This window comes from Ceratotherium simum, chromosome 11 (genome assembly GCF_057802395.1).
Source record: "Ceratotherium simum simum isolate JZ-2026a chromosome 11, ASM5780239v1, whole genome shotgun sequence".
NCBI classification, from domain to species: Eukaryota; Metazoa; Chordata; class Mammalia; order Perissodactyla; family Rhinocerotidae; genus Ceratotherium; species Ceratotherium simum.
In genome coordinates this window covers 54,265,891-54,293,302 of record NC_141910.1, presented here as the reverse complement: position 1 = coordinate 54,293,302, position 27,412 = coordinate 54,265,891, and the positions used below count along the sequence as shown (strand labels likewise).

At 41.2% G+C, this 27,412-nt stretch overlaps 1 protein-coding gene across 1 annotated transcript in view; it reads left to right on the top strand.

Annotated features, from left to right (window-relative positions):
- Positions 1 to 27,412, top strand: part of DRC1 (dynein regulatory complex subunit 1) — a 48,722-nt gene that overhangs the window by 5,282 nt on the left and 16,028 nt on the right. Inside the window, exons 2-7 of the mRNA XM_014781821.2 lie at positions 2,445 to 2,532; positions 7,074 to 7,186; positions 10,027 to 10,210; positions 10,813 to 10,950; positions 11,933 to 12,019; positions 12,692 to 12,814. Of these exons, the coding sequence (XP_014637307.1) occupies positions 2,445 to 2,532; positions 7,074 to 7,186; positions 10,027 to 10,210; positions 10,813 to 10,950; positions 11,933 to 12,019; positions 12,692 to 12,814 (733 nt within the window). The remainder of the gene's footprint in view (positions 1 to 2,444; positions 2,533 to 7,073; positions 7,187 to 10,026; positions 10,211 to 10,812; positions 10,951 to 11,932; positions 12,020 to 12,691; positions 12,815 to 27,412) is intronic.

Below are 27,412 nucleotides of genomic sequence, written 5' to 3'. Positions count from 1 at the left end.
AAATTCTGAAGGAAAATGATTTCCAACCTAGAACTCTAAACCCAGCCAAATAATCAATTAAATTTCAATATTAAATCCTGAGAAAACTTTGATTGCTCAGGGAGGTGGAGTATTCAAGAAGATGGCAGCTCCCATTGAGACCACATGGGTGAAAGTGGTGAGGAAGCAGTTTCCCAAAAGAGGGATTCAGCTCAAACCTGGGGAAAAAGAAGTCTGAGGCAGCTCCTTTGGAGAATCTGCTAGGTCAGCACTGAACAATAGAAATACAATATGAGCTACATATGTAATTTAAAATTCTCTAGTAGCCACATTAAAAAAAGAAAAAGGTGAAATTAAATTTAATAATTTATTTTTAGTAACTTAATTGTAATAATAAATTGGTAAATTTAATAAAATTATTTTATTTACACCAATAAACATATTATTAAAAATATTATTTAACCCAATAAAAGTATTATTTCAACATGTAATCAGTATAAATCATACCAGTGAGATATTTTGAGTTTCTTTTCGTTCAAAGACTTCAAAATCCATCTAGCGTGTATTTTACACTCGTAGCACATTTCAGTTTGGACCAGCCACGTTTCAAGTGCTCAGTAGCCACATGCAGTTAATGGCTACCATATCGGACAGTGCAGTGATAGTAGAAAATGATAAGTAAAAGGCGGCAAAGGGATTCAAGTTGAAGCCAGATAATAAGAATTTGTAGCATAGTTCTTTTTTTTTTCTGAAGCACTGGTCTTTGCCCCAGGAAGCAGTTGGAAGAGATTATTTAGATAGAGTTGGTAATTAATTCGTGGTCAAAGTAGAAGAAAGTCAAGAGAATGAGTGCATTTTGGGTAGTAATGAGAACACCGTTAGCCTGGCAACGTCAGAAGACCTGGATAGAATGCAACAATTAGTTTTCTTAGTAGGGGCAAAAAGTAGGTTCAATAAGAATAGGGAAGTAAATGAAATGACAAGAGAAAAGGGTTTCGGTTAGATAGGGAGTAGGGGATTGGAACTCAACCCCATATCTCAAAAATGGTTTAACACTATGTAGGGCTGTGTTGAACTTTGAACAAAGGGAGTAGGGATGGAAGTCAGTGTCAGAAAAAGTCAAGAAAGAATGAGATAAAGGGATCTGTTTGTTTCATCATAGGATGATGGTTTCATTTTTCTTAAGGTAGCACTGGGAGTCTCTTGGCCACTGTGTGCCAGAGGAGAGAGAGGACTTCCATGATGTAAGTGATGTGGGGGCTGGTGGGGTCATTCCCCCATGCCTTCTCCAACGAAATCTGTAATCTGGAAACTTATCCCCCTCCGCCCCCCGCTCTTTAGTCTTATTTTATGATTCACACACACACGCACACACACACATGCACTATTTGTAAAATTCATGCAATACAAAAATGTAGAAAATAGAAGTCCTTGGTAAAGTTCCCTTTCCTTAAATAATTACTATTATCTATTTGTCGCATATCCTTTCAAAAATGTTTCTATGTGTATATAAGCCTATTTTTAAAGAAAATGTATAGTATACTTTATATATTGTTCTACAACTGACTCTTTTTACTTAAATGTTGTGGGCATCTTTTCATGCATGCTTGCTAGACAGAACATCATTCTTTTTATAGGCCACAAAATACTTTCTTGTATTGTTGCTTTGTAAGTTATTTAAACAGGCAGCTGTTAATATGTGTGTAGAATATTTCCATGTTCCTGCTACTATAGTCGGTGCCACAATAATCATTCTTGTGCATATTTCTTTGTGTACTTGTGAAAGCTGTCTGTAGAAAATTGCTAAAGGTTGGGTCAGAGGGAGGCACATTTAAGTTTTTGATAAATCTTGCCCAATTGCCTTGTAGACAGGTTGTTGCACTTCACATTCCCACCCATGGAGTATGAATAGTTGGGCGCCCACACTGTTGGCCCACACCTGATAGTGTCAACCTTTTACATCTTTTCTCATCTGATAGGAGAGTAATGATATCTCACAGGGTTTTCAATTTCATTTCTCTGGTTATATGTGAAGTTGAACATATTTTCACATGTCTATTTGCCATTTGTATTTCTTCTGTAAATTGCCTGTTCACATCTTTTGCCAGTTTTTCTATTTGGTATTTTGTCTTCTTTGTATTGATTTGAAGGAGCCCATTGTAATTTTATAGATAGCAAAATTTTGTGAAATATCTGTTACCGGTTTATCCCTTGACTTTCAAGGATAAAATTTTTAAATTTTAGGAAGCAAAATCTTTCCATCTTTTCTTCTAACTTTGGTCTTATTCTAAGATAGGCTCTCTCCTGTATTTACTTCTAGTGTTTTTATGATTGTGTTTTTTTAATATTTAAATTTTTATCCATATGGAATGTATTTTTGTACATGGTGTGAAGTACTACGGAACCTTTAAATATAGAATTAAGTACTAGAAATAACTTTAGTTTCTCTACTGTTTCCATTACAGGGAAGCGCTTGGAGAATATTTAGATGGGAAAAAGGAGAGTGAGGAAGATCAAAGCAAGAGCTACAAGCAGAAAGAAGAGAGCAGGCTGGTATGAACTGGGGAGCAAATGGGTCCCATCAGTCCTGTAAGACTAGGAAGCTGGGGTGATGTCATGGTTTTCGTATTTAGATTAGAAGAAATTCATTAGAGATTCCATGTTCCTCTCTAGGCAGAACTGAATTTGAATTTTTCCCGTTTTGAGAACTGTCTAGGAGTAAGCTTTCATATTATAGTTTCTTACATTGATGCTGTCTCTTCTTTGCTCATACACTTTTAATTGTATTCACTATTCATAGGATAAAGTCCAGATGTTTTAGCTTGACACTCAAGGCCCTTTGTAGTCTGTTCCATCTTAACTTTCCAATCTCTTCTCCCATTGTCACCTAGTTTGGGCCTTCCACTTTGGCTAGGCTATCCATTGACTCACCTCCAGTGGGCTTTGTTCTTCCTGCTCTGTGCCTTTGATCATCTGGAATGTCAAGCTCCTCCCCTCCCCTCTTATTTCCTCCTCTCCTCTCCTTTTTTCTCCCCTCCTCTCTTCTCATCAGACTACTTTCCCACACTTTAAGACCATCTCAAGTCCCAACTCCTCTGTGAATTCCTCTGTAAGCGAGGCTGAACTTCTTTAATTCACACATCCAGTACTTGTCTGTACCATTCATTTCATTTTAGATAGTTTTCTACCTTGTATGACTTTTCAAATGTGTGTGCGTGCGGTGTCCCCAGTGAAATTTTAAGCTCTATGACAGTGAGAGCCTTTCTGTGTACCTGTGGAGTAGTGCATAGCTTGTACTCAATGAACATTAAAAGGAAATTATTGATTGCTCTCCCATGGCAATGACAGGACTCCTGGGATATTTAATAAAAGACCTGGAACAAGAGATGCAGGAGGGATAAACAGCAGTTCGAAACAGCAAGCCAGAACCACCAAAGTGCCGCGTTTAATTAATTGCTAAATGAACTGTATAGACAGTGATACTGTAGGAATTGAGATATGGAAAAGAGTTCACCCAGCTGGCCTGGTCAGGGAAGGTTATATGTAGAAAGTGGAATTTGAGCTGGGTCTTAGAAAGTAGGTAGAATTTATAAAAGTGGAGAGGAGAGAGATCATTTCTGGCAGAAATTGAAGTGTACTTAATGAGAGAAAAAATACTCAAGTTACTGAAATATTATTATAGAGCATAGAGATATATAGAGACAATTGAATAACCTTACTGTACTCTGTCAGGGATAAGATATTTCACTGTAGTGGAAAGAATATTGAACTACTGTGGGTTCTATTCCAGGTCTGTTGCTTACTGTGAAATACACGAGTCACATCACCTCTTTGTACTTAGGTTACTTCATCTTAAGGGTCAGTTATCTGAGCAATTCTGTATAGGATAAAAAGGATATTATGTATAATCTTGAGATACTGTTATATTTTATTCTGATATATTCTTGAAAATACTGATATACAGTTCATCCTGAGCACTCTTTAATTGAGAGTAAAACCAAAGAGAGAATATCGTTTTCATTAGCAGCTTTTCAAGGTTCCTTTCACTTAGGACTTAAGTCCTAAGTGAATGTACACAAAATGTACACAAAATGTACACAAAAAAATGCCACCTTCCTCAATATGAAGGTATTAATAACCAGTTCTGCCCTGGACCTGAGCAGAGGGGCCCCTGCCCTTGGCCCTGCACCTTATCAATCATTTTTTAATGATAGTTCTTTTTGTTTCCTGTTTAATCTTGGTTTACTCCAAGTTTATAAAGATATTCTTCCATGTTTTTCTTCTAGAAGATTTATTGTTCTACCTTTTACATTTTGGTCTATAATCTATCTGGAATTTATTTTTGTGTATGGTGTAAAGGTAGGGCTCAAGGTTCATTATTTTCTATATGGATTTTTAATTGACCCAGCACCATTTATTGAAAAGATCATCCTTTCCCCACTGCATTGCAGTGCAACTTTGTTGCAAATCGGGTGCTCATATATGTGTGTGTGTTTCTAGGTTCTCTATTCTGTTCCATTTGTCTATTTGTCTGTCTTTATGCCAATTCCACACTATTTTAATTACTGTAGCCTTATGACAGATCTTGATATCTGGTAGAGTAAGTTCTCCAACTTTCTTGTTCTTCAATATTGTCTTTGGCTATTTTTGACCCTTTGCACTTCCATATAAATTTTAGAATCAGCTTGTCAGTTTCCACCAAAAAACCTGCTTGGATTTTAATTGAGGTTGGATTGAATGTGTAGACCAATTTGGGAAAGAATTAATGTCTTACCAATATAGAGATTTATAATCCATGAGTATAAAATGTCCATCCATTTATTTAGGTAATCTTTAATTTTACTCAGCACGGTTTTATACTTTTTGTTGAGGTTATAATTATTCGTTGTTGATATATAAAAGTACAGTTGATTTTTATATAGTGACTTGATACCTAGCAACTTTGTCAAATTCACTTTTTAATTCTAATAGTTTAACTGTAGGTTCTTTTGTTTTGTTTTGACATACATAATCATATCATCTGAAAATGATAGTCTTATATCTTCCTGTTCAATATTTATACCTTTTATTTCTTTTTCTTGCCTTGTTGCACTAGGTAGGCCCTCCATTAAATAGAAGTAGTGATGATGAGGGTCCCTTGTCCTGCTCTGGCCCTACTCTGGATGCACCCTTTCAAGTGGACATGCCTCAAGTCCACTCAGAGCCCAATTATCCCTTTAGATCACTCTCTAAGTATCACAGATCCCTAAATTCCCTGCCCAAATGGTCTGAGCACACTTTCAAGGCCTGCATGGGCCTCTTCCCAGGGTCTATCCAGCTCAGGACAGACTAGGCCACTGTTGTACAACCTCTAGGCTTGATGAATGGCCAAGGGGAGTAGATGGAGTTTGGACATGCGATCTAGGAGATCCACATGCCTGCATGTGAAGCCCTTCATACTGTAGGACAGAGGTGGGGGTGGGAAGAAAAAGGGGGTGGGCTACAGCCTGGGGGCCAGAGACCAGCTCTTCCTTAGTCACCAAGTTCTGAGCAGAACCAAGATATAGTCTGAATTTGAACTAGGACCTCTAAGTTGTTATGAAGGTGCCGTGGTAGAAGGACAGAACATATTTTATTTAACAGTTTATTACACTGAATTATAATTTTTAAATATTTAGATATATGGTATGTGGACCTCTATTTAAACTCTTCCCCTGGGTCTCAAAAATATTATGGGTGTGTCTGTTGATCTGTTGGTGATTGTAACATTTTCAATTTTACTTTGAGTCTTAAATAGTTGATTCAGAAATTTATGATGTTTGCACCCACTGAGTAGAAAATAGAAAACTGCTCAAAACTACAGGAAAGCCATTGCTTCCTTATGCATGTAAAACCATTTGGTACAAGTGATAAAGCTGCAGGCATTTCAAAAAGTCTGGAGTACCCAAGATATCTGGGTTAAGGCTCTGTTTTGTATTCATTAAAACCACATTTCAAAATTTCCATAGAATGGTGAGATGAAATAGAGCCTCTGATCATTTCAATAACTCCTTGGTACAGAGATGTTTATAGGTTCTTAGTTCAGAAATGATTTGAGAGTTGGAGAATTTGTAAGTTCCAAAATGGACTTGGAAAAATTTAGGCATAACCTAAGGATACCCGAACTGTTTGTTGAAATCATGACGTCAAAAAAGGCCAAGAGTGAAGATAGCGAGTGTGGAATTTACAAAGAGGGATTAGGAAGGGGAGTACCAACAGCAAGATGCCTGAGTCCATTAAGGGAGAGGGCAGTGCAGCCAGCTACAGTTCTCTCCTGTATTAGAGCCTCTGTAACAAAAGATCCCACACAATGTTAGCTTAAACAAGATAGAAGCTTATTTCTCTGCCTCACTTAATAGTTCAGAGCATAAGCAGTCCAGGGCTGATATGGGGGCTCCTCGACGTCGGGAACCTCATCTCCTTCTGCCCTTCCTTAGGTTACCTTCATTTGCTAATCGCATCGTACTTTAGCACCACATTCTAGCCTGGGAGAAGGGAGAAAAGGCGGCAGCAGAAGGTACACCTTTTCCCTTCAACGCACAATTCAGAAGTGGCACATATCACTTCTGCTCATGTGCTGTTTATCAGATCGTATTCTAGCTGCAGTTTGGAGTTGGGAGTTTGGGAGCTGTATCTATTTGGGGATTTCAAATGCCCAGCTAAAATTTAGGTGTTCTGTTACTAAAAGTAGAGGGGGACATGGACATTGGATGACAACTATCATTACCTGCCTCACTTCCCAACTAAGACTCTTAGAAAGAACCCTGGCAGTGTCATTCACTTGGAGGTCTCCTGGGCAAAGTGCTGAGACGTACCTAGAATACATGCCAGTGACTGGTTGGCTGATCCCTGCTCTAATGAGACTAAACTAAAGTACATTGAGAGTTGTAGAGTGCTATTGAATTGTGAGCTATAACATCACATGGCAAATGTCCTGTTGGAAATGGGATGCTAAATAGATGCTACGCTTAAAAGTCTTAAGGTAGCTTTTGATTCCTGCTCGGCTGGATAGAAGAGCTACAGACAGTTGTGCAAAATGTTTCTAACTTGGTAAATTCTTATTTCTTTGCTTTCAGAAATTGGCTAAACTGCTGCTCTGTGGCGCTGAGTTTGTGACAAATATCCAGGTAGCTACAGATATCAGAGAGATCCACAGGCGAGTTGAAGAAGAGGAGATAAAGCGTCAGAGGTGAGGAACCCCCTGCTCTGCAGCCCGGTGGATGTGAAGATGTTTATCCCTGTGGGTCCCTAAATTTTCCACAATCACTGGAAAGTGGCTTTGTCACACTTAGTTTAGTAGAATCCTCTTCTTGCCCCTTAAGAATCTTCCCTCTCTTCTTCTTTCCTTCTCTTCTTTGTTGCTTCCCTCCCTTCTTCAAGTATTACATCCCTGATATGTGCCAAGCTATGTGTCTACAAAGAAGAGTGAACATGGCTGCTGCTCTTGGTGTTCACAGTCTAGTTGAGATAGACATGGAAACACCCAAACATCATTTGTGTTAAAACAATAGTATGTATAAAGAGTCGTGGAAACATATTTGAAGAGGCCTTTAATTCTCTCTGGAGAGGTTAGAGAAAATGTTTCAGGCAAAGTGATGTTTGAGTTGGACCGTAAAGGATGAATAGGAGTTTGAGGAGTTAGGAAGTGGGCATTCTAGCCAGAGGGGACAGCTAGTGCAGAGGCATGAGATCACATAATGTACTCGGGAATAGCGTGATAGTGAAAGATGTATGGGAGGTGGGTGGAAGAAAAAAGATGAGGCTAAGAAGGCAGATTGGGCTGTCCTGGATTTACATTAATCACTTCAGTGTTATGTACAAATGTAGCAGCATATTAAAGAAAAGTAAAGACTCCATACCTAGAAGGATAGAGAGTCAGAGGGATACTGGGAACCCATGGCATACCCTCAGCTCCAGTCCTCAGCAGGCAGGCTGCCGTGCACACCCATCTTCCCAAGGGCTTCCCTTGTTGCCCAACAAGGAGGCAGGCATAAGCTGCTTAGGATTAAATTTCTTTGGTTCACACACAGAAGTGGACTGATATCAGCAGGCACAGGGGGTCTCCTTTAAACTCTTCCTTTGACTTGTTCTTCAATTAATGTCTTAAATAGAGGTCAAGGAGAGGCGTGACCCACTTGACCATTTTAGTCCATCTCAGCTATACATACACAGTACATTTTTAACGACAGTATTTTTAGTTGTCAGCATAAGTAGCTCCCCCCATTAGCACCTTTACCAGCTTCACCAGTATATAATTGGTGACTTTATTCTTGAAATTTCCCACTGCCTGTTGTGGGCTGAAGGGAGCTGAATTGGCTGATGCCCAGCAGGGTCAGCTTGTGAAGGGCCCTGAGTGCCAGGCCAAGGAGTTAGGCTTCATCCTGTAGCCACTGAGGAAAAATCAAAGGGCTTAGGTGCAGAGTTACAAGATAAATGTGGGTTTTGGAAAGACGACAGACCTGATGGCTGTTTCTCATTTCTTGAAGAAAAAAATCAATTGAATTATTATATGTATCATGTGCCCTAGCTTGAAGGTGGGGTGAGGGGTGGAGAAGGGAAGGGGAGAGGGGCTCACAGGATGGTTAAGTTGTGACTTCTGTCCCTTGTTTAGAGACAATCTCATAGATTTACAGTCTTTTAAAGTTTGGAGAGAGTCTCTGGCATATGTCCTTGCCACTGTTCTCAGAAGGGACCTCATAGCCTTCAGTCCAGTCCCATTCTCAAAATACTCCTTCACAGAGTTTCTTTGGAATTTCTGGAAAGACCATACCTATTTCCCATTGCTAATGGTGCCATTTCCAGTTTGTACATCCCACTGGCCATTTATTGATAATTTGGGAGAGGAATGGCCAGACCCTTGAGGTCATGTTGATAATGAAAATTGATAATATAAGTACCATTTGTTAAGTGACTGCTATGCTGAGCACCTGTGCTGAGCATCATCATATTTGTTTATTTATTTTTTCACCTTTAAATACAATTTATTTGTTTATCTGTGATAAGAAATTTTATCCATTTTTCTTTTTTTAAAAATTTTATTGGGGTCATAGTGGCTTGCAACATTGTGTAAATTTCAGGTGTACATCACTATGTTTCAGTTTCTGTATAGACTGCCTTGTGTTCACCACCAGCAGTCCAGTTTTTATCCATCACCATATTTGTGTGCCCCTTTACCTCTTTTATGCTCCCCCCACCCCCTTCCCCTCTGGTAACCACTAATCTGTTCTCCTTACTTATGTGTGTATTTATCTCCTACATATGAGTGAAATCATACAGTATTTGTCTTTCTCTGTCTGGCTTATTTCACTCAGCATAATACCCTCAAAGTCCATCCATGTTGTTGCAAATGGCCCAATTTTGTCTTTTTTATGGCTGAGTAGTATTCCATTTTGTATACATATACCACATTTTCTTTATCCATTCATCTCTTGATGGACACTTGGGTTGCTTCCACATCTTGGCTATTGTGAATAAGAGCATCATCTTACTTAATCCTGACAGCAGCCATATGAAGGTAGATACTTTTATCCTCTCCATTTTAGAGATGTGAAAAGCGGGGCTTGCAGAGGTTAAGCAGCTTGTCTAAAGTTGAGAGTCAGTTAGTAGCAAAGTCAGGACTTGAACACAAGTTATGTGACTCCAGTTACCAAGTATTTAACTACTGTGTATCATCATCTTACTCGGAAGTATGTGGCAATTGACTCTTGATCCATATGTATGGTAATCTGTATATGTTTATATATATACACACACACACACACATACATACATATATATACACACATATATCTGTATATGTTAATGTTGATCTGTTTTTGTTATGTGTCACTGTTTATTTGGTCTCAGCTACTTACAGTCAAGCATTAAACAAAAAGATTTCTCAGAGCCTGGTTGGGTTTTGGGTGGGTGTATCTGAGGCAGTGCTTGGTGCCCGGGCCCCGTTATTATAGGCTCTTGAAAGCCTGCCTACTCTGTTGGAAGGCAGCATCCTGAGCTGGGCTGGCATGGTGCGCGTGTTTGTATTTGCAGACTCGAAAAGCTGGAGAATGAAGTCAAGACCAGCCAGGACAAATTTGATGAGATCACCGCCAAGTGGGAGGAGGGCAAACAGAAGAGAATTCCCCAGGACCTGTGGGACATGCTCAACACCCAGCAGGTGCACTGTGCTGGGCTGATAGAGGATAAGAACAAGCTCATCAGCGAGTTACAGCAGGCAAGAGGCCGGGGCCACCCAATCCCAGCCCCGTGGGTTCTGGCTGGGGGACTTAACTGGGTTATTGGTTTGCTTTTCCTGAATGGAAAAATGTGGAGGCCTTACTTCATCATTCATAATGCTGCACAACTCATGCAATAAACTTTTAACCAGAAGAAAAAGCTTTGTAGTAATTTTAGAATTATTGGCTACCTAGTAGAAAGATGTGCTTTCATAGCTAATGCTGTTTCAGATTTTGTGTTTTTTAGTGAAGGAATGGAACTTAGTCTGCAGTAAATATCTTCCCATGTTGGAACCTGGACATTAACTGCTCAGTGGGGATGTCCTAGGCTTTCTGGGAACTTGCAGGGAGATTTGCAATAAGCACTGATGGAGGGGTTTAGCCTGTGCTGCTCATTCAGAGCTCTGCCCCGAGCCGAGCCCACTCCTCGCCGTCCGCCCATGCTGTCTCCGTCTCAGACTTTGCTGGAGCCGCCTTCGCTTCTTCCAGTTGTAACTCCTAGTGCTCACAGATGCTGATGAGGGGGCTCCAGGTGGAATGTGCATGGCACCTGTTGCTTCTGTCTCAGTTTGTGACCAACCTTTGACACGCTCTTTTCTAGGAGCTAAAAACAAAGGATGACCAGTATGTGAAAGATCTGAAGAAACAGTCGGATGACACCTGCCTGCTCTTGGAGAGGATGGAGGAGCAAGTGAAGAATGTGATGAAGAGCTTTCGTCAGGAGCTCCATAACATCGAGGTAGCAGGGTGCCACAGACTGCTTTCTGCCCTTGGGAGGCCCTGGGAGGAAGGCTGGGTCTGGCCTAACAGTCTAAGGAGGGTACCAGATGTCTTGGTCCTCTGATTTCTGTCTCTCCTCTAGGGTTCCATTAATTTATTTACTCATTCATTCACTCATTCGTCAAGTGTCTATATGCCAGGCACTGTCCCAGGGTTGGGGGTACAGCCACGAACAAAACAGAGCCCTCGATGAAGCCTGTATTCATTCTAGTAGGAGGCAGCTAGACAATAAACAGATAAATTACTGAATATAGAATTTGACAGGTGGTGATAACTGCTTCGAAAGAAAATAGAACAGGTAAGGGAAGAGGAGTGGAGGAGGGAGGTGAGTGCTCCCTAACCATAGGCATATATGAGTCATTTATTGATTTATTCGTGGCAGTCGGGGGTGGGGGGATGGGGTGATGGGAAAGGAGAGTGCTTCAGGAATCAGTACTTTGTATTTGAATGAAATGTTAAGGATTGAGATTGAGACAGGCATTTCCAAAATGGAAGAGAGCCAAGAATTTGGGAACCTCTCTCTTTGGATGACTAGAGACTCATTTCTGCATTCCCAGGCCTAGCTACCCCTCGTGAGCTCCATGCTGCCTTTGCTTCGTGGGAACCCCAACATGGCAATGTACCAACCCCGGTCATGGCTCAGTTATCTGCCAGGGTTTGCTCTGTGACTGCCAACAAGGGCACTGGCCTTCCTCCAGCCTCCTGCCTCGGGTATTGACCAAAGCACAGGACAGTTGGCACATTTCATCTCTAAATTTGCGTGAAGCATAGACTTGATAACACCTAATTTCTGTGCATTTGGAAATGCAAATTTCTGCATTTGGATTTGACTTTGTATGGTTGGTGACATGGCAGTTGTGCTGCTGTCTAAGAGTTCTCTGATACTGTGGGACCTGCCTAATCAAACCAGACACAAGAGCCCTTTCCCCTCTTGGTCGTAGAAAGCATTTGAGGTGGAACGACAGGAGCTACTGACCAGTAATAAGAAGAAATGGGAGCGGGCGCTACAGGCTCACAACTCCAAAGAGGTGAAGGGGTGGTGGATAGGGGAGGGAGGTGGCGGGTGGGTGTGTCAAAGGTGATCCCTGGCGACTGGGATGATTTCTGCTGTGACCGAATTTGCTGGCTGTTTTGTATCCTGGGGAGGATGGCCATGGCACACATTCATGACTGCGCTTCATGGTTAATCAGTGTGGCCCTGCAGATGGCGATTGTCTCTGGTGGTGAGCGCCATCTTTGCAGCTCGCTGTGGTCTCCATGGTCCCATCACTCCTTTGTTTCCTGGGTATCTACCCCAGCCATGGATATTTGTGGCCCAATAATAAGTTTTAAGACACAGTTTTAAAGGGTGTTGGATTGTCACTTTATTTCAGAGATGTAAAGAGCAAAGAAATAACTTGACCAAGATCCAGTGGAGTTTTTTAGAACTATAAACATCTAACTGCGGGGTCTGTGCCTAATTTCTTAATGGAGCATTCCTCTTGGAGTTTCTGGAGGAAGGATCCTGTTAAGCAGTACAAGCCATGGCCTGGGAGTTCAAGGCCTTGGGGCACAGAGGCTTCTGAGGCTGACAGACTCCCTCCAGAGTCACGACACTTTCACACCCTCCACTGTGTCACGCTTGTCAGGTCACCTGAAGGATTGAGTCGGGGCAGGCACGGGGCCTGACTTTGTTTCCCCTCGTCCTCCTGTGCCTTCAGCTGGAGTATCTCATGAACCGCATCAAGAAAGTAGAGGACTATGAGAAGCAGCTGAACAAGCAGAGGATCTTGGACTGCGAGGAGTACAACATGATCAAGATCAAGCTGGAGCAGGACGTGCAGGTGCGCCTCGGTCCTCAGCCGGGGTGTTGGGGTGGCAGAGCAGCAGAGCGCGCCTGTGAACGTTTCGTCCTTAGCGACGACCCATACTAGTCTAGAGTTAGTCCATTCAACAAATACTCATTAATTGTCTGCCTTCCTTTAACTGATCATGTCTGAAGGAGCTCATGTACAAGGTACATGCGGAGGAATGCTTTCTTTAATAAACTGGTGGAGAATCGCCAAGATGCCTAAAGGGGTCTGGAAACCATGACATGTGAGGAATGTTGAGAGAATTGTGCATTTTTGCTAGACAAGGGAAAATGTCCCGAGGGCAAGTTAGCTGTGTCAGAGGGCCAAAGCTAGACAGCCACCATCTAACGAGTGTCTACCATATTCCGGGCACCTAACACAGTTATCTCTAATCCTCACACTAACGTGAAAGGGAGAAATCACTAACAGCATTTTATATGCCAGGAAACTGAGGCTCAGAGACAAGGCTGCTTCTCTTGTAAACAGTAAGCCCTGGATTCAAACCCATTTCTGTCTGGCTCAGTAGCCTATATCCTTCCCATTATTCCAAACAGCCCCCTGACTGATGGTTGAACGTCGCAGTAAGGCAGATTCTGACTCACCATCAGAAAGAAACTTCTAGTAGTTAGAACAGTGTAATATAGAAAAGAGTCATCCCACAAAACAGAGTCCTTTATCTCATAAAGTATTCAAAGCTGAATGACTGTCTGTCTTCAGTGTTGCAGAAAGACTTCTGCAGTGGGAAGATCGTTAGATTTTCTGGTTTCTAAAATTCTTTGCAAGCCTGGGATTCTGTGTTTCAACATCAGTTAAAAAAAATCATCTCTAATTACATTAAATGTAATGTAATTGCATCTTAATATTCAAACACAGTCTCTTCATTTCAGTCTCTATCTAGAAGAACATGTTAGATTAAAGCTTTTCCACAGAGCCTTTGGTAGAATTTCAGCTCTAACTCCTCTTGTAGCTTTATATAGCAAGGTTAAATTAAAGAAACCCATTAGACTACAAATATTTTTACTAGTCTTGGAAATTTTCCTGGGCCTTTCTCAGATTAATGTCATGGAAATGAGAGTTACTGACAAGGAATAGTAGAAGTCTGTGAGAGAGCAGCACTACTTACGTGGGCTGTATACATTACAGTTTATTTTATTTTTATTTTTTATTTTATTTTATTTATTTTTTGTGTGAGGAAGATCAGCCCTGAGCTAACATCCATGCCAATCCTCCTCTTTTTTTTTCTCTTTTGCTGAGGAAGACTGCCCCTGAGCTAACATCTATTGCCAATCCTCTTCGTTTTTTTTTTCTCCCTTTTTCTCCCCAAAGCCCCAGTAGATGGTTGTATGTCATAGTTGCACATCTTTCTAGTTGCTGTATGTGGGATGCCGCCTCAGCATGGCTGGACAGGCGGTGCGTCGGTGTGCGCCTGGTATCCGAACCCAAGCCGCCAGTAGTGGAGCATGCGCACTTAACCGCTAAGCCACGGGGCTGGCCCTACATTACAGTTTTAATGAAAATGGCTATTGTTAAGCTTTCTGAAGTTATTTTGGTTCTGTGATAAGTTATATGACAAAACTACACACTGTTGGCCTCAAACAGTGAAATAATGGAAACTTGTGTTTTTTTTGTTGTTGTTGTTTTGTTTTGTTTTTTCTTTTGTGGTAAGACCCCTTAATATAAGATCTACCCTCTTAGCAAATTTTTAAGTATACAATACAGTATTGTTAATCATAGGCCCTCTGTTGTACAGTAGATCTCCAGAACTCATTCATCTTGCATAACTGAAACTTTGTACCCTTTGACCTATGCCTCCCCATTTTTCCTTCCCCAGGCCCTGGCAGCTCCTGGTAGCAAATTCTACTCTCTGCTTCCTCCATGGGTTTGATTATTTTAGATCCCATATATAGGTGAGATCATGCGGTATTTTTATTTCTGTGTCTGGCTTATTTCACTTAACATAATGTCCTGCAGGTCCATCCATGTTGTTGCAAATAGCAGGATTTCCTTCTTTTTTAAGGCTGAGTAATATTCCATTGTATGTATATACCACATTTTTTTTAATCCATTAGTCCATGGATGAACGTTTAGGTTATTTCTATATCTTGGCTATTGTGAATAATGCTGCAGTGAACATGGGAGTGCAGATATCTCTTCAAGATCCAGATTTCATTTCCTTTGGATATACACCCAGAAGTGAGGTTACTGGATCAAATGGTAATTCTGTTCTTAATTTTTTGAGGAAACTCCATCTTGTTTCCATAGTGGCTACACCAATTTACATTCCTACCAACAGTGTAGAAGGGTTCTCTTTTCTCCATATCCTTGCCAACACTTGTCCTTTGTTTTTTGATAATAGCCATCCTAACAGGTGTGAGGTGATATCTCATTGTAGCTTTGATTTGCATTTCCCTGATGAGTAGTGATGTTGAGCATATTTTCATACCCGTTGGCCATTTGTATGTCTTCTTTGGAGAAATGTCTGTTCAAGTCCTTTGCCTATTTTCTAATTGATTTTTTTGCTATTGAGTTGTAGGAGTGGAACCTCATGTTCTTAACCCAATGCTCAAATGTTTGAACAAAGCCAAACCATTCTGGGACATGGGGAGATTATGGGGGTTAGGGGGTGAGGTAAGACTAGGGAGGTGAGGGACAGATAGGCAGAGAGCCTGGGAGACCTGGCTCTCCTGGCTTTTCCTATCCAGATGGACTAATGGTGGAGTGTGGGTATGTGGGAGGCAGGCAGATGGAGATATTCAGAGTGAGAAATGTGTGTAGTTCCTCTGCATAACGGTCCTTTCCTGTGTTAGAATGGAAACCAAGAGTACTGTACCACATTTTACCCTTTAACTGGGAAAATATAATCAAATCAGGCATTACCATTGCAATAGGTGGAATATTTTAGTAGATTTAACTTTATCATAGTGCCTCTTAGTTGTACTTTCACTAGAAATTAAAGTCAGATAGCATCGATTTTTGTCAAAAAGACATGGCCTGCAGCACAATGTCAAATTTACTCTTCCTAACTAATTCATAGCACTGTGTCAGTTCTAAAATATGGAACTAAAATTTTTGCAAACCACAAAAATACAAAGAATGCAATACACATAGATTTGGTTTGATGGGTAAAGTACAAGAAGTAAAAAAAGAAGGTATAGTTTTCAAATGCTTACTGCCAGTAAGGTCACATTAGTTATGGATAAAGAACAGCCTGTAAACATTATGCGCTCCAAAGGGATTTTGCCACCCCCACCCACCACCCCAAAATAAAACCACTAGAAACACGTGGTTCTTGATGCAGGAAGCAAATATTTTTATTTTGAGCCCTTACATGCTCATTTAAAATTGTAAAATGGTTTAGTTCAACTTTAATACCAAAGTTTTAATCACAACAAAATAAATACAAGTTATTTATTTAACAAGTAATGTGAACTTACATTGTGCAAAGCACAAAAATAAACAAGATACAGTTCCTGCCCTCAAGGAGCTTATAATCTTTTGACTTAAGAAAGAAAGCTACATAAATAGTATAAAAGAGTGAGTAGCAGGGCAGAAAAGCATGAGCAAGAGTGTGGGCTGGTTATGAACTTGCTAGTCTACTGTTCCAGAATGGAATCCAGGGGTCCCATCGCAGGGCTGAGATTGGTGATGAAGAGGCACAGTGCGATCTTTGGAATCAGCTGGGAAGGTCAGGGAGAAAGGCTGTTTTAAATTGCCACTGTTGCCATTCTGCTGAGGTGTGGATGGCAGCTGGTTTTCCTGAGTCTATGGGCAGGAGGTGGCACCCGAAGGCAGCTGCAAAGGAGCTCATACTGCCCCAGGAAAAAGGGGGGCAGGTGTGATCAACACCTGCAGTACCTGTAACATTGAAGGACTTTTGTGGCAGGTTAGATTGTAATCTTTATAAATTATTCACAAAAATACAAACATGGTATTTTGCCTCTAGTCTTGGGAACATGAAGTATAGCTTTGCAAAATATCTTTAGATAATTAAATAAAAAGCACAGGTATTTAACAAAATCAATTACAATTTTTTAATATAAAACTATATTCAATGTATGACAATCAAGGACAGCTATATATGAAGGAGGGAAGTTGAGATGGCGGCGTAGGCAGACTCTGAACTCACCTCCTCCCACGGACACAGCCAATTTACAACTACTCGTGGAAAAATTACCCCTGAGACAGAACTGAAAACTGGATAAGAGGAACTCCTGCAACAACGGACAATCCTAACTGAGGTAGAAGAGGCAGAAACTCCTTTCTGGAGAGGAAAAACGCCGCCTTCACAAGCCGCCAGCCTCACAGCCACCAGGGAGCAACCCAAAGGTACGCAGCCTCCCTGGAGGAGCGGGGCCCTGAGCCGGGGAGCGACCCCGCTGGGGGCATTTTGTGGACCCAGCACAATCGAGACGAGTGGCATAATATCTGATTTTGCCTGCTACTAAAACATTGGGGAGTACCCCCAGAAAAGCTGGTTCACAAAAAATTAAAACCGGCTCTTAAAGGGCCCATGCAAAAACTCACTCATTTCAGAAAGCAACCTAAAATCACCAGAAAGAAGGGTGCACAGTGCTTTGGTGAAAAGAGACTCACCTAATAGGCCCTGTGTGCATCTCAGTGAGAGGTGAGACCTCTCCAGGGACTGGGACATTGGCGGCGGCCATTGTTGTGGCCCGGTGTGGGCGTGCTGACACAGACGCCATTGGAGTTCTCCCTGAGGCCTGCTAGCCCAGGGTCTACCCCACCCGCTAGAGCACCGATTTAATCTAGCTCAGCCAGGGTGGGCAGCCCACCCTAGAGACTAGCCGCACCCAACAACAAGCCCTCAGGCAACTTTTGGGCCTGCATAGGTTGGTGACTGGATTCTCTGCAGCCTGGCAACTGAGCCGACTTCAGTGGGGCAGGGTGGGCACAAGGAGCAGGTGGAGAGTGTGGGGCGGTGGTGGAGTGTGTGGGGCTCCCGCCGTGGAGAGACTGGGTCCGCTTCAGGAGGTCGGGGCGTGCACACGGGGCAGGACTGTGTTGACTGTGTGTGTGGACCTGTGGGCGGCAGGGCTTGTCAGCTGCAGAAGACTTGTGCTTCTCAAAGATCCACATAGGGGGTTTGCCCCATCTTCCAAAGCCTGAAACAATTGGGTGCTCCCGTGCCTGAGGCCAGCCCCACCCAGCTGCGATCCTCAGAGAGCTGACAAGAGACCTAAGGCTGGAGGCTTATAGCAATTGTAAGGCCCTGAGCCTAACAACCTGCCACGCTGGGGGCCTACTCACTTAAAAGAAATACTGCAACATAAATGTGGTATTAGAACTTGCAGCCAACTGTACTGGGGCTCCCCACACCTGATAAAGAGACTGAAGGGCCCACAACAACTACAAGCAGCTGAGCATTACAACAGCTGGCCAGGAGCATAACTCAGCCTCCCTGGGTGCCTACAGGGACAGAAAACAGACCACAACGGAAGGACACACGTAGCCCATGTAGGAGTCACCCCTGGAACATTGAGAACTGAGGGAAGCACACTGCAGGCCTCCTAAGCCATCACTTACATAAGGTCACCTATCTAAGAGCAGGAGACATAGCTGACCTACCTAATACATAGACACAAGCATAGGGAAAGAGGCAAAATGAGGAGGCAAAGGAATACATTCCAAGTAAGGGAACAGGACAAAACCCCAGAAAAGGAACTTAGTGAAACAGAAATGAGCAACCTACCTGACAGAGAGTTCAAACAAAGAGTGTTAAGGATGCTCACTGATCTGGGGAGAAAAATAGATGAACTCAGTGAGAATGTCAACAAAGAAATGGAAGATATAAAAAAGAACCAATCAGAAATGAAGAATACTGGAAATGAAAAATTCACTAGAGGGACTCGAAAGCAGAGTAGAGGATACAGAAGAACGGATCTGCGAGCTGGACGAAAGACTAGAAGAAATTACCCAAGCTGAACAGGTAAAAGAGAAAAGAATTAAAAAGAGTGAGGACAGTCTAAGGGACCTCTGGGACAACATCAAGCGCACTAACATCCGTATTATAGGTGTCCCGGAAGGAGAAGAGCAAGACAAAGGGGCAGAGAATCTATTTCAAGAAATTATAGATGAAAACTTCCCTAACCTAAGGAAGAAAACAGACATCCAGGTACAGGAATCACAGAGAGCCCCAAACAAGCTAAACCAAAAGAGGCCCACACCAAGACACATCGTAATCAAAATGTCCAGAATTAAAGATAAAGAGAGAATCCTAAAAGCCGCAAGAGAAAGTCAAGTTACGTACAAAGGAAACCCCATAAGGCTATCAGCTGACTTCTCAGCAGAAACCTTACAGGCTAGAAGAGAGTGGCATGATATATTTAAAGTGCTAAAAGGAAAAAACTTACAGCCAAGAATACTCTACCAAGCAAGGTTATCATTCAAAATAGAAGGAGAGATCAAAAATTTCTCAGACAAGCAAAAATTAAAGGAGTTTGTCACCAAGAAACCAGTGCTACAAGAAATGTTAAAGGGACTGATTTAAGGGGAAAAGAGAAGACCACAAATAGGAAAAATTATCTATTTCCATGATAAGAAGGTAATGGATACAAATGCACAAAAAAGAGGTTAGATATGATATCAAAAACTTAAAAGGAGGGAGGAGGGGAGTTAAAGAGTAGAGCTTTCAGACAGAGGTCAAACTAAAGAGACCATCAATTCTGTATAGAAGAAGAAAGGAACAGAGAAGGACTACTAAAACACTGAGAAAAAAAAGTTAAAAATGGCAGTAAGTACATACTTATCAATAGCTACTTTAAACGTCAATGGACTAAATGCTCCAATTAAAAGGCATAGAGTGGCTGATTGGATAAAAAAACAAGACCCGTATATATGCTGCATACAAGAGACACACTTCAGACCTAAAGACACTCACAAACTGAAAGTGAAGGGATGGAAAAAGATACTCCACGCAAATGGCAATGAAAAGAAAGCTGGGGTAGCAGTACTCATATCAGACAAAATAGACTTTAAAACAAAAACTGTAAAAAGAGACAAAGAAGGGCATTGCATAATGATAAGGGAACAATCCAACAAGAGGATATAACACTTGTAAATATCTACGCACCCAATGTAGGTTCACCTAAATACATAAAGCAATTATTAACAGACATAAAAAGAGAAATAGACAGTAACACAATAATAGTAGGGGACTTTAACACTCCACTTACACCAATGGATAGATCATCCAAACAGAAGATCAATAAGGAAACACTGGCCTTAAATGACACACTAGAAGAGATGGACCTAGTAGTTGTGTACAGAACATTCCATCCAAAAACCGAAAAATACACGTTCTTTTCAAATGGACATGGAACATTGTCCAGGATTGATCACATATTAGGGCACAAAACAAGTCTCCATAAATTTAAGAAGATTGAAATAATACCAAGCATCTTTTCTGACCACAATGGTATGAAACTAGAAATCAACTATAGGAAGAAAATCAGAAAAGCCACAAATACGTGGAGATTAAACAAAATGCTACTGAACAATGACTGAGTCAATGAAGAAAACAAAGAAGAAATCAAAAAATACCTGGAGACAAATGAAAATGAAAATACGACATGCCAGAATTTATGGGATATGGCAAAAGCGGTTCTAAGAGGGAAGTTTATAGCAGTACAGGCCTATCTCAACAAACAAGAAAAATCTCCAATAAACAATCTAACAATGCACCTAAAGGAACTGGAAAAAGAAGAACAAACAAAGCCCAAAATCAGTAGAATAAGGGAAATAATAAAAATCAGAGCAGAAATAAATGAAATAGAGACCAAAAAAACAATAGAAAAAATTAATAAAACCCAGAGCTGGTTCTTTGAAAAGATCAACAAAATTGACAAAACTTTAGCTAGACTCACCAAGAAAAAAAGAGAGAAGGCACAAATAAGTAAAATCAGAAATGAAAGAGGAGAAATTACAGCAGACACCTCAGAAATACAAAAGATTATAAGAGAATACTATGAAAAGCTATATGCCAACCAGTTCGACAATCTGGAAGAAATGGATAAATTCTTAGAATCATACAACCTTCCAAAACTGGATCAAGAAGAAGTAGAAAATTTGAATAGACCAATCACCAGTAAGGAGATTGAAACAGTAATCAAAATCCTCCCCAAAAATAAAAGTCCAGCACCTGACGGCTTCCCTGGTGAATTCTACCAAACATTCAAAGAAGACTTAATACCTATCCTTCTCAAACTCTTCCAAAAAACTGAGGATGGGGGGAAGCTCCCTAACTCATTCTACGAGGGCGACATTACCCTGGTACCAAAACCAGACAAGGACAACACAAAAAAAAACAAAATTACAGGCCAATATCACTGATGAACATCGATGCAAAAATCCTCAACAAAATACTAGCAAATCGCATACAATACGTTAAAAAGATTATACACCATGATCAAGTGGGATTTATTCCAGGGATGCAGGGATGGTTTAACATTCGCAAATCAATCAATGTGATTCACCACATTAATAAAATGAAGAATAAAAATCACATGATCATCTCAATAGATGCAGAGAAAGCATTTGACAAGATACAGCATCCATTTATGATAAAAACTCTGAATAAAATGGGTATAGAAGGAAAGTAGCTCGACATAATTAAGACCATATATGAGAAACCCACAGCTAATATCATCCTCAATGGTGAAAAACTGAAAGCTATCCCTCTAAGAAGACGAACCAGACAAGGATGCCCACTCTCACCACTCCTATTTAACATAGTACTGGAAGTCCTAGCCAGAGCAATCAGGCAAGAAAAAGAAATAAAAGGGATCCACATTGGAAAGGAAGAAGTGAAACTCTCACTATTTGCAGATGACATGATTTTATATATAGAAAACCCTAAAGAATCCACCAGAAAACTTTTAGAAGTAATAAACGAATATGGTAAAGTGGCAGGATACAAAATCAACATACAAAAATCAGTTGCATTTCTATACACTAACAACAAAGTAGCAGAAAGAGAAATTAAGAATACCATTCCACTTACAATTGCAACAAAAAGAATAAAATACCTAGGAATAAACTTAACCAAAGAGGTGAAAGAGCTGTACAGGGAAAACTATAAAACATTGTTGAAAGAAATTGAAGAAGACACAAAGAAATGGAAAGATATTCCGTGCTCTTGGATTGGCAGAATTAACATAGTTAAGATGTCCATACTTCCTAAAGCCATCTATAGATTCAATGCAATCCCTATCAAAGTTCCAACAACATTTTTCACAGAAATAGAACAAAGAATCCTAAAATTTATATGGAACAACAAAAGACCCCGAATAGCTAAAGGAATCCTGAGAAAAAAGAACAAAGCTGGAGGTATCACACTACCTGATTTCAAAATATACTACAAAGCTATAGTAACCAAAACAGCATGGTACCAGCACAAAAACAGACAAACAGATCAATGGAATAGAATCGAAAGCCCAGAAATAAAGCCACACACCTATGGACAGCTAATCTTCGACAAAGGAGCCAAGAACATACAATGGAGAAAAGAAAGTCTCTTCAACAAATGGTGTTGGGAAAACTGGATAGCCACATGCAAAAAAATGAAAATAGACCCTTACCTTACACCATACACAAAAATTAACTCCAAATGGATCAAAGACTTGAATGTAAGACCTGAAACTGTGAAACTTCTAGAAGAAAACATAGGCAGTACACTCTTAGACATTGGTCTTAGCAACACATTTTCAAGCGCCATGTCTGACCCGGCAAGAGAAACAATAGAAAAAATAAACAAATGGGACTACATAAACTAAAAAGCTTCTGCACAGCAAAGGAAACCATCAACAAAACGAAAAGACAACCCAACAATTGGGAGAAGATATTTGCAAACCATACATCTGATAAGGCCTTAATCTCCAAAATATATAAAGAACTCATGCATCTCAACAACAAAAAAACTAACAACCCAATTAAAAAATGGGCAAAAGACCTGAACAGACTTTTCTCCAAAGAAGATATACAGATGGCCAACAGACACATGAAAAGATGTTCAAAATCATTAACTATCAGGGAAATGCAAATCAAAACTACAATGAGATATCACCTCACGCCCGTTAGAATGGCTATAATTAACAAGACAGGAAACAACATATGTTGGAGAGGATGTGGAGAGAAGGGAACTCTCATACACTGCTGGTTGGAATGCAAACTGGTGCAGCCACTATGGAAAACAGTATGGAGAATCCTCAAAAAATCAAGGATAGAACTACCATATGACCCAGCTATTCCACTGCTGGGTATTTATCCAAAGAACTTGAAAACACAAGTGCATAAAGATACATGCACCCCTGTGTTCATTGCACCTTTATTCACAATAGCCAAGACTTGGAAGCAACCTAAGTGCCCATCAAGGGACGAATGGATAAAGAAGATGTGGTATATATACACAATGGAATACTACTCAGCCATAAGAAATGATGAAATCCAGCCATTTGTGACAACATGGATGGACATTGAGGGCATTATGCAAAGTGAAATAAGTCAGAGGGAGAAGGTCAAATACCGTATGATTTCCTTCATTAAGTAGTAGATAATAACAACAATAAGCAAACACATAGAGACAGAGATTGGATTGGTGGTTACCAGAGGGGAAGGGGGTAGGGAGGAGGGCCAAAGGGATAATTCGGCACATGTGTGTGGTGATGGGTTGTAGTTAGTATTTGGGTGGTGAACATGATGTAATCTATGCAGAAATAGAAGTATAATGATGTACACCTGAAATTTATACAACGTTATAAACCAATGTTACTGCAATAAACAAAAAATAAAAATAAATAAAAAAAAAAAGGACAGCTATATATTGAGACTAAAACTGAGGTAACAATAGAGTCACTGATACTACAATTATTGTGACCATAGGTGTTGCAAACGAATAGTGAGTAGCGTAATTCATGTAATTGCCTGCTGCAGGCTCTGTGTTGCAAGAGGCCAAGACTATTATTAGTTCTGAAAGTTCACTGACAGCACTGCCAATTACTTCTCAGTGGTGTCGTGGATGTGAAGCCCCCAGAGGTTGTCTTGGGACAGAGCTGAGATGAAGGAGTGGCTGATCTGTGATCTGGTAGAGATGGTAAGCCCTCGGCGCATTCTGGGATGGAAGCCCTTGGTGCATGTTGCATTGCTAGTCTCTCCAGGTGTCAGTCCCCTAAGAACATACTCGAGCAAAGAGCAGGAGCAAACATTTTCCACAAGTGGTAATAAAATCGGCCAGTAAATATTCAAGAAGCAAAGAAATGTAAATTAAAACAATCAGGTGACAGGTGATTATTGTTTTTTGCTTATAAAATCAACACGGATTGGGGCCGGCCCCATGGCTTAGCAGTTAAGTGCGCGCGCTCTGCTATTGGCGGCCCGGGTTCAGATCCCGGGCGCACACCGATGCACCGCTTCTCCAGCCATGCTGAGGCCGCGTCTCACATACAGCAACTAGAAGGATGTGCAACTATGACATACAACTATCTACTGGGGCTTTGGGGGAAAAAATAAATAAATAAAATTATAAAATCAACACGGATTTAAGTTCTTTCAGGTCACAAAGAAAAAGACATGACCTAATTACTGTAAGCTGTGTTCAGCTAGGTGAGATACTAGTGGTGGTTTTACAAAAACTAACAAAAAAAGTGATGCCAGTGATGTTTTTTTCCTTTCAAGATGTATTATGTAGGAAAAATAAAGTCCATTTACATAGTTATTATTTTGTAATAATCTGCCTTTAAGAATGAAATTCACGGGAAAGTTCACATGATAGAGCTTGCATTTTTAACTCGCATGCTCTGACTGTGTTATGAATATAAAAACTATTCTATGGCCCAATAAGTTTGGGAAATGCTGTCTTAGTGGGACTCATCGCAAAGCTTTGAGAAGAAAGAGGTCCCCGGACGTCGTCAGAGCAGACATCCAGCACCCTGGGTCCTAGGGCTCCTGGATGTGTCAGTCTCAGTGAAGGCTGGAACAGCCACCCATTGTCATTCCAAATCCAGAGCAGCTCTGGAGACCCTCCTTCTCTGTGAGTGTTCATACTTTCTCAGATTGTCACCATGCAACGAGGAGCTTTTCTATTGGACTTCTGTGCCCAGCCACATTGACCAGTGGCCTCCCCTATGTCCGGGGCTGGTCACATTTGAAGCAGCAGGGCCAGTTTCATTTGGAGCGCGGCAGCATAAATCATTGTGACTTTGCAGAAAGCACTGCTGAGAATCCGTTTGCCTAGTAGACGCTCAGGGCCATCCCTAGAAGGGCACAGTGCCAAGAGCAGCAGCTCAGCCTGGGACCACCCAGGATAATTGTGCTTGAAATGAAGCTGTGCTGTCAGCATCGTTGAGAGGCTCTTTGGGATATTGTTCAAGTCAGAAATTGCTAAAATTAAACTTGAATCATGCTCAGGAAGAGTGGGGTGCAGCTCCCGGCAGCTCCCTGCCTTGCCCTGAGCACCTTGCTGAAGGGCTGGGCCTGTACTTAGAGCTTGGTCGCCTGCCCTGCACACTGCTCGGTGCTGATATGGTGTGGGCAAGTGGGCACTTGCACGCACAGCCAGTGGGAGTGTAAACCATAAATTGCTCTTTGGAAAGCAATTTCTTGAGAGCCTTTGATCTGGTAATTTCACTTCTGAGAATCTACCTTAAGGAAATAAACAAAATTCCCAGAAAGTTCTGTATATAATTTTTTCCAGTATTATTTTATAATATTGAAAATTATCAGAACAATATAAATGTACAACTGTAGGGAAATGGTAAAATGTTATGGTATATGATAAACATAAATATTTCATATGTGATAAATAATATATAAAAATATTAGGTACCATTAAAATTATGTTAATAAAACTTTACTAACATGGAAAATATTTATGTTATAATATTAAGGGAGAAAACTAGAATATAAAATTGTGGCTGTTGGGCTGGCCCCATGGCTTAGCGGTTAAGTGCACGCGCTCCGCTGCTGGCGGCCTCGGTTCGGATCCGGGCTCGCACCGAGGAACCGCTTCTCTGGCCATGCTGAGGCTGTGTCCCACATACAGCAACTAGAAGGATGTGCAACCATGACATACAACTATCTACTGGGGCTTTGGGGGGGAAAAATAAAATAAAATAAAAAATAAATAAAATTGTGGCTGTAGTTTGAGTTCAACTACGTAAAGAACAGTGGAAGAAAACATGCCAGTATATTGATGGAAATTGCCTTTGGGAGGTGGAATTATGGGTAGTTTTCCTCCCTCTTTTCCTATGTCTCCTCCTTCTTTTTCCTTTGCCATACTTTCTGCATTTTCTACAATGAGCAAATATTACTTTCACAGCCAGGAAGTTTTTTGCAAAGAAAAGTATATAACTAGAAAAAGTAAATAAAAGTTTAACTAACCAAGTAGAGAAATTGAGAGATACAATTAGTTATCACGGTGACCAAGATGGTTCTTCATTGGCCACCTGTTAAAGAAGAGATATTACGGGCTTCTGTTCTGAAGGAGACGTTTGAATACTTGTCTCAAAATGGAAATTAAAAAATCTCTGGGATAATTAAGTGGGATACTCTTGACAATTCCCTCAGTTACAATGTGGGGATCACTGGGTTCCACATGGAACATGGAAGTGACTCACCCTCTGATGATGTGTCAATGCCTTTGTTCTCCACATCACTTCCTGGCCAGTTACCTTCCTTGAGGGTGACCCAAAGATAGCTGCCAGGAATCACTTCCTCTGTTGATTCCTTGGCAAGGGTCAGTAGCCTAGTGGAGGGAGATAGGGAGGAGGCTTGCAGGAGCCCGCACGTCGCATGTAGCTGCTTTGTTAAGATCTGATTACACTTAATTGCATCCTCCATTCCTGCGTGTCCACTCAGGAAAGGCAGGAGCAAGCCTGTCTGTATTTGCCCTGCCTCTAGCCTTGCCCCTCTCTAATCTTTTTTTTTCCCAGCTGTCAGAGTGATCTTTCTACACTGCTTGGGCTCATCATTCCACTCTCCTGCTTAACATCTTTCGCAGCCCTCCATCGCCTTCAGGAGAAAGCATTAAATTCCTAGCTTGGTGAGGCCCTGCTGCTCTGTCAGCCTCACTTCTGACCATTTCCTGCCTCATACCTCACATCCTAAACTGCTTGTGGTTTTCCCAAAGCGCTTCACTCTCCCTTATCTCTCCAGAGCTCTCCCCGCTCCACCTGAGTAACTCCCACTCATGCTCAGGTCTCAGACATGCTGATGCCATCGTTTCAGGGATGTCTGCTCTCATCCTCAAGGCCACAGAAAGAGCTCCTCTCATTGGTCCCATACCCCTGTGCTTACCTCTCTCTTACTTCCTGTCACCAGTGCTTGTTATCTGTCCCTTTCCTAGACAGGGCAGGACAGTGCCTTTTTCACAGTGTTGTCCCAGCAGCACCTGGGAAAGCGTCAGACATATATTAGGACGTATCTTAGGCACTCAGTAAATATTTGCCAAATGAATGAATACAGCTAAGGGAAACCCAGAAAGTAGGGATGGTTCTGTCTATGCTGCTGTAAAATGAACATGGTTTGCTAAACACTAACACTGCCAACTGGAATGTCAGAGTGGGGACACTGTAAGTT